Genomic DNA, 7,940 nt, shown 5'->3' with positions numbered 1-7,940 from the left:
AAAACGCTACAACGGAGTCCAATGGAAGTGTCGCCACTCTGTTATATCTATCACTCAGCGGGCAACCTGTCGGGTTAATGCCCTCCTCCCAGCCAATCAGAATCAAGCATTCTTAAACGAAGTAGAATAATGCGTATTACTGCATTTACTCATAATGGTTAACTAATGTTCCCTTAATGTAAATTGTTACCGTAAATTGTAACCTTTATGTTTATATAAATTTATTATGTCGTTAAAAACAACGAATATTAAAAAGTTAAAGTAAAGCAATGGTAAAGTAAAGCAAGCAATTGATCATATCAAAGCTTTATGGAATTATCTCAAATCTTTATCAGCAACGTGGTGCTCAACTTGGTGCAGTTATTGATGTATCGGATATTTCTGTAATTACGGTAAATTAACCCAGTAAATCCCTTTCCGGTAGGCGGGACTTTATGCACAATGACCTACACCTCATTGGATGGCTTCCCCGAGCAGCCAATGGTCGTCGCTCTACGACGGTTCGTCCTCGTTGACCTCCGCTTCTTCTTCCGCTTCTACCATCATCCATCCGTTGTCACCAATTCAGTCGGGCCGATACATGATAGGTACCACACGGTGTGGTACGTCAAAGGATTTTATAACCGTCTCCATTATACTTCTCTTTCAGTGACTGAACGCTAAACATCAGACCATGGCGCTTCTGACGCCCCTGCTGGCCTTCCTGTACCACCTGCCGCATGTGTACAAGTGGCTCCTGAGGCCCTACTACGTCGCCTCTCTCTTCATGTCCGTCGCCTTCCTGGCGATCCGCAAAACACCCGGCGTCTGCGACCATCTGTCGACGCAACGAGAAGATGGCAACCCCTGCGATTTTGATTGGGTCCGTATCTAAAAATGCTCTAACATCTTCATGAGGCGATCCTCTAACAATAGGATCGTGAGAGGAAGTGATGAAACTGACGGGGGAGATGGAGTCAAGTGTAAACGTATTTGTATTGCAAGGGCATAATACTGCTTCAAGATAATCTTTAATTCATGTGCATATCTTTACACAGCTTCAGTAGTGATTCACATGTATGCCTTTTAATATGCATGGGTATCTGACTATACATAGGCCTGTATGTAGCATAAATGCTTATCAATTGACATGATTTAACATTTGATGGTGCTTCAAGACATCACCTTATAACTGCTCTGTTTCTTGACCCTAGAGAGAGGTGGAGATTCTTATGTTCCTTAGTGCCATTGTTATGATGAAGAACAGGCGAGCCAGTAAGTACTTCCTGCCCTTTCATTCATTTGATCTACAATGTCTCCTTGCACGACCTAACTCCGTCCACTACCTTACTGGCTCAAAAAGATCCATTAAGTGCTGGGTCACTCAGAAATTGGCCTAGTCTCTACCAGAAAAACGGTGGCTTGTCGTTTACCGCCCTAATCCGCTCTGTGTGTCTGTGTCTGTGTGTCTGTTACCAGTCACGGTGGAGCAACATGTGGGGAACATCATCTTGTTCAGCAAGGTGGCAAACGTTCTCCTGTTCTTCAGGCTGGACATCCGTCTGGGCCTGCTCTACCTGACGCTCTGCATAGGTGAGTCTCCCTGTCCGGTCCCCATGGCAACGCCACCACAGCTCTACCCCCAAGTTGTCGCAGGAAACAGATGCATTGCGCTCATGTATTTTGGGATGTGTTTTTGTTGATGTGATGCATTTTGAGAGGTCTAACCCAAGGGATGTAATATGACTATTTAAGAGAGTGGGAATTCAAAGACAAATTTGCTGCTAAATTAGAAATTGATTGATTTAGAAAGATAATACTGACTTCTCAATCCATTTAAAAATTCAAGATCAGCAATCTAGTTTGATCTGCTTGTATAAATCTCAAAATCGTTAATTGAAATAAAAATATATGCCAAATTTGTATTTAAAGTATACCCATTTCGGAAAATTGGTCTGCCACCATTATTACGTAACATGATCTCATTGGTAGACATTCATTCGAGATGATAAGAAAGTATTTGTATGTGCACTTCTAGATGAAATGTACAGATGGTATGGTAATCCTTTTAATCTGACAGAATTGGATGGATTTGGGATATCTAAAATGGCTGGTTGTGATGTGGATGTATGTCTTCCCGTTTTACTCTTCTCATCTTGCCTGCGTGTTCCTTCTCTCTCTGCAGTGTTCCTGATGACATGCAAACCCCCTCTCTACATGGGACCAGAGTACATCAAATACTTCAGTGACAAAACCATTGATGTGAGTCCCATTTCCAAAAGACTGATAGGACCATTGACTCAGAATATGAGAAGCTTGCTCAGGCACTGGGAACAAGGAAAGATGACTGTTAAGGTGTTTGAGAATGCAGAGTTATGCTGTTCCCTATGGGCCGAAGATAAAATATACACGAAAAAAGTTGTGTTTAATGGAAAGCTAGCGATTGAATAACTGTTCTTAAACGGGTGGTGAACCCAAAAACTTTTTTTATATAGATATGGTAATTTGTCTTCATATGACAACATAGTTTGCTATGCCATTATGTCTGTTACTGAAGAAATAAGACAAAAAGAAAAACAGCTGTAAAGTGCATTCCAATGTTCTTTCGTGAAGCTGAAGCACCTTTCAGTATACAGTTCGACGTCAAGACGAAGGGAGACGGGTGGCGAGTTGTGTGTGTGTGTGGAGCTCGTTCTGGTCAGCGGTTGATGTCCGTGTCCGAGAAGGTTGTGCTTCGCGGACACTTGTACTGTAGCACAAGGTGTGCTGCATTTCATGGACAATATCGCTCATTCTAACGCTCCTACACAGGGTGACCGTGGGTTATAACCATGGGACAACAGCCCCCTCCCCCCCCTTTCTCAAACTCCATTTTATTATTCTGTTTTAATTCAAGCTGAAATTTGGGGTTTACTTATACTTGATGTGAAATGACCACAAAAAGTTCAATACAGAGGACATTGCGGTGTTTCTGAGGGTGCAGGTTATGTCATTTAGTGTGTGTTGATCATAAAACCTTCTCCACAGGACGAGCTGGAGAGAGACGGGCGAGTGACCTGGATTGTAGAGTTTTTCGCCAACTGGTCTCCTGAATGTCAGTCCTTCGCCTCGGTGTACGCAGACCTCTCCCTTAAGTAAGCCCAGCCCTGGTTCTCTTATTCTCCAGCGTCTCTGCAGACCTATCCCTTAAAGGGGTACTTCACCCATTCAGAGCCGGCGTTCTATCTTTTTTTTTTCTAACCCAGTCTTCCCTTGGCCCAGCTTTCCTGATCTAATTTTCTCCCGAGATGACGTCAAATGACGCGTTTGACGTCATCTCAGGAGAACTTTGCTTGCCTGCTAAAAGGGCCGAGGACTACAAACCACTGGTTCCGCAAATTTGTGAGCCCACCAATAAGGAATGAGGGGGGGCGGGAGCTCACGTACGAGATGTAAACACAATGTCCACCATGTTTCTTCACCACTTAGCTAGAGAACAAATTTGCACTGTGAAACAGCCGAAGTGGATTTTGAAAATCTATTGTTGGATTCGGACATTCAGGGCTATTAGTACGAGCCAGAATACAGCCAGGAAGAAGTAGAGGAGGAGGCTGCTGCGGTGGCTGCAGCTGAACAAGCCTTGCCAGTTGCCAAGGAAGAGGAGCCGGAGCACGCCAGTTTGCTCTGTTCGGCTATAGACACTTACACAGAGTCCCTGTGCTGCAGCGAATTTCAGCGATGCCAGTTTCTTCTAGAATAAATGGCTGAATCTGGCGAGGACGGGGCCATGTGTGTAACCTCTCACCCAGGCTTTACGCCTCATCTGAACAGTTGGGTATTGGATACATATTTCCGGACCCAGAAAGTGAACTGGAAACGCCAGCCAAAGCCCGCCGGGAGAAACAGACGTCTGAGCATAGAGTAAGTGTTTGTTTTTTACTAACACGTTGGCTACAATAGTTTTGAGTCCAGGGGAACGTGACAATGTTGTTATCCGAAAGTAGCCGATCTTATTGGCAGAGCATAGGCTACGTTACATTAGCTTGAAGTCTGTGTAATGCTGTATAGGCTTAATTTATCTTGCTTTGCTAATGTTCTCTTTCTTTCTTAGACAGTATCGGCTTCCTGTGTTGTCCAGGTCATCAGAGCTAATTACCCAGCACAAGATGGGCAGTACCATGGCTACCAGGAGACAGTAGATGCTCAAGATGAGCTGTGACTATTTTGACTCTAGCAAACGCACCCTACACGTTTTTATTTTTGTAAATAGTTCATATTTTTTCATGAATAAAACTTCAAATTCATGTTGGTTGTTGTGATTTGTTTACTAACCCAAGTGCTGTTATACTAAAGTAGGCCTACTGTATAAGAAACACTTATTTCAACTGGGGAGAAAAGGTTGATCACAAATACTTGATATGCTGAGCTACTGTAATTAGCAAATGTTTTTATGCTGTACAGTAATATACAAATTATGCGTTTGAAAAAACAAAGGCAGAAGTCTAAACTACTCAATGTATCACAGGAATATGTTTACACAAAGTTTGCTTGTGCTACTACTCGCGCTAGGACCATGGGTCCTTCCCCCTCCAAACGGAAACAGGCGGGCGGTGCAGCGATGCACTGTGGTAGTTGGAGGATTTCTTACTTTTGAGCCAGAGAGACACTTTCTGCCTTTTGCACATTTATAATACATAGCATTATTTACTTCATATAACCTTCATATCTCCACTGGTGAAGTATCCCTTTAAGTAAGCCCAGCCCTGGTCCTTCATCCCTCTCCTGGCAGAGGCTTGTTGGTGTGTGCGTGGATGACCGCTTCAGCGCGTGAACATGCATGTATATTGCGCCTAGAGACGGGCGCAATATAAAGTTCGATCATTTGCCTTTTGGACAGCGCCATCTCTGCTGTGGCACTCTTGTCTGATGGCTCAAATGTGGGCCAGTGTTACTTTCCATGACAGCTATGGCATGTGAAATCACGGCAAATGTTTAACCTGCGTCCATTTGGCTAATCGTGAAGTCATTGCTGTGCCACATGTAAATACTTAATTGGTGTTATTCAGTATGACATATTCTGGTATTTGATTGTCCTTGCCTCCTCTCAGGTATAACTGTGCTGGCCTCAAGTTTGGCAAAGTTGACATTGGACGCTACGGAGAGGTGTCCAAAAAGTATGTTTTACACATTTTTTCACCCAGTGTTTTCACTGTAAACTTCTCCTTCTGTGGCCCTGTCCTTCTATTCACATGGTTGTCTGAGAAGTAATTATGACATTAAATCACTGGTTGAGCTTCTTAAGGGGTGTGTGTGTGTGTGTGTGAGTGTGAGAGAACCTGATCTATGTCCTCCTCTTGGCCACTACAGGTACAAAGTGTCCGCGTCTCCGCTGTCCAAGCAGCTGCCCTCCTTGGTGATCTTCCAGGGGGGAAAGGAGGTCATGAGACGCCCCCAGGTGGACAAGAAGGGCAGGGCAGTGTCCTGGACCTTCACAGAGGTCGGCCATTCTGCTTTATCTAATGTTTGACCTAACTGTGTCTGGGCAAGATCGAAGTGTACCCAAAGGACTGTATTGCCTCTATTTAAATAAACTGTTATTGATTTAAATTATGTTGTAATCATACAGTAGCTATATTAGATCTGTGGTATCTACATTGGTCCAATTATAGGTCTCTAGCTCTTTTACCAGTCAGTGTAGAATAAGATGTCAGCCAGACGTCTTATTACGAAATATTTTGAGAGATGCTGGAATAGAAATGGGCGGTGGGGCCCCAATAGGCAAACTGCCTGCTGGACTGTGGGGGCCTCAGTGACCCTGTCCCCAGTAGTAGTTCTGCAACACCTTCAAGTCCTCTGAGAAGGTCTAATTCTGTGCCATGTTTTGAGTTCAGATTAAAGCTTATCTGTTCAGCCTAGAGTGAAGCTGTGTTTTGCATGCATTTGCAGCCATTGAGTATTTATGTAACTATTGTCTGCTTTTTCTTTTTCTATTCACATAACACAACATGCTAATAGTGTGTAGATTGAGAGAGAGAAAAGATTAGGTGATCAGGTGATTTCATGGTTTCTACTTCATGTCTCCCAACAGGAGAACATCATCAGGGAATTCAACCTCAACGAGCTCTACCAGAAATCCAAAAAGCTCAGCAAGACCAAGGGGGCAGCGGCTGATAAGGCCGCCCTGTCACAGTTCCCTCCCGTTCTGGAAGAGGAGGAGCCGGAACAGGAAGTGGTCGGAGCAAAGGAGGAGGATCTGGAAACCAAGAAGGACAAATAAAGGTCACATGCAATGTTCTGCATATCAGAGTGTTGTATAATTATTTTCTGTGATATTTCCATGTGTTTGCTCACCAATGTGAAGCATGGCTTTGCCGATTTTGTTAATAAATATAACTGAACTAATCTGGCCATTTTAAAAGACACTAATAATAATAATAATGAGGTGTTTAACTTTTTCAAAGTGAACGTGCGTCAGCGAGGGGCGGCTAAACAAGGCTGGTGGAGGCTTTCTGACAAGGTTATTACGACATTGAAACGGGTCCACGTGAACTCAAAGTCTGTAGGAGGTACTACAGCAGGTGAGGTACTCACTTCCTACGTTGCCTTTTACTGTGCAGTGTATGTGCAAGTCAACGCCCGACCAGAACCGCTCATGACGGCTTCTTTTTCCTGATTTTGAACAAGGGAACATTGATTGTGAAGCCTTGTCCTTTGTTCATATTAACCTAAATTGATAGGATTTTTTTTGTATTTTCTTCTTTTTTACACAAATTTATGTTGAAGGACGAGTCATTAATTATGTTGTTTGTCAGTGTTACATTTCTACATTCCCTTTTAGAAGCGGCTACTGTTGTTACCAGCCGGTACATTGCAAGCACTGCAGATTCATCTGCTAGACATTCCATTTGTTTTAAGGTCCTCAGCGGACTTCTCCCAACGGCCTGTATCTAGTAGCTGTTGATAGCTGAGCATGCTACAGCCACCTCGGTCCTGTGGTGTGTTGCGTAATAAAGAGTGACGCTAAATTTAACTGCTTTGTTTTGGGGTAAAAGACTCAATTTATTGCAATCGCAGTGTTTTGATGACTTGCCAGGCCAGTAGCCTACATCTCAAAGGCCCGAGCATGAAGGGATTTCAAATAAGCGTTTTGTGTTTTTGCCTGTCAACTGAGGTTGAATACTTTTACTTTTCCTCATTCAAACATGGTGCAACAGTTAAATGTTCACGTGCTAAGTCATAAACAAAAAGTAGGGGTTTTTTTTATATGCTTAAGTGAGAATTACACTGCGGGTCTTTTCCATGTCCAATAATTTCAGAACATAACCGTAACCGTTTTTGTTAAGTAAGTTTTGGCAAAATCATAACTCTGTAAAGAAGCTGTTTTTCATCATTGCACGGTTTTTCATTTTAATGATCGTACTTTTGTTTCTACAAGAGTGTTTAATTTAAATTTTATTTACATCTTAATTTCGCTAACACTGGATTCCTCGTAGCTGTCCGCATGTCCCTTGGCCTCTTTCTTTTTTCTTTTTTTTAAACCGACAGATGTGTAATGGCTTGTTCACAATATGAAGAAGCCTCCCTTATCAGCACACTGTGTTGGATGAGGATATCTGTGTCGTTGCCAATGCGAGTAGTGTAAAGAGATGGCTGCAAATAATTTATGTATTAACGGTACCATGCAATGAAACAAATGTACATAAAACTGAAGAAACTACATTCATGCTCTGTGCTTTATTTATTGCCAACAATATTTCAATATCATGCTACTTACACAAACAAGTGTCACATGACAGTTGAGACTCCAAGGAGTCCCAACGGTAATCCAGGGCATATAAAGACTGGGACCAGAAAATCATTACTTTCTCTCCATTGAAACCCATTCATATTTTACGATCTCAGAGGTCCCATGGGGGTCTACCGGAAGGGGCACACTTACGAGCTCTATAAGCCTCATCATTTTGTGAGCTTATTGCGATGAA

General features: G+C 42.9%; 1 protein-coding gene across 1 annotated transcript; it reads left to right on the top strand.

Annotated features, from left to right (window-relative positions):
* Nucleotides 1-545: 545 nt before the first annotated feature.
* Nucleotides 546-7,677, top strand: tmx2b (thioredoxin-related transmembrane protein 2b). The gene is made up of 8 exons (XM_079759085.1): nucleotides 546-862; nucleotides 1,194-1,254; nucleotides 1,459-1,572; nucleotides 2,165-2,241; nucleotides 3,007-3,113; nucleotides 5,067-5,132; nucleotides 5,326-5,455; nucleotides 6,047-7,677. The coding sequence occupies exons 1-8, from the start codon at nucleotides 674-676 to the stop codon at nucleotides 6,233-6,235; spliced, it is 933 nt and encodes a 310-aa protein (XP_079615211.1). The 5' UTR covers nucleotides 546-673; the 3' UTR covers nucleotides 6,236-7,677.
* Nucleotides 7,678-7,940: the final 263 nt, after the last annotated feature.

The sequence above is a fragment of the Pollachius pollachius genome (genome assembly GCF_949987615.1).
Source record: "Pollachius pollachius genome assembly, chromosome: 2".
Lineage (NCBI taxonomy): Eukaryota > Metazoa > Chordata > Actinopteri > Gadiformes > Gadidae > Pollachius > Pollachius pollachius.
The sequence above is the reverse complement of the archived record's forward strand: the minus strand, read 5'-3'. Positions and strand labels throughout refer to the sequence as shown.

Coding starts and splice junctions, on each gene's coding strand:
- tmx2b (XM_079759085.1), top strand. CDS start 674: ATGGCGCTTCTGACGCCCCTGCTGGCCTTCCTGTACCACCTGCCGCAT. Junction 1,573..2,164: donor CTACCTGACGCTCTGCATAG/GTGAGTCTCCCT, acceptor CTCTCTCTGCAG/TGTTCCTGATGACATGCAAA. Junction 3,114..5,066: donor TACGCAGACCTCTCCCTTAA/GTAAGCCCAGCC, acceptor GCCTCCTCTCAG/GTATAACTGTGCTGGCCTCA.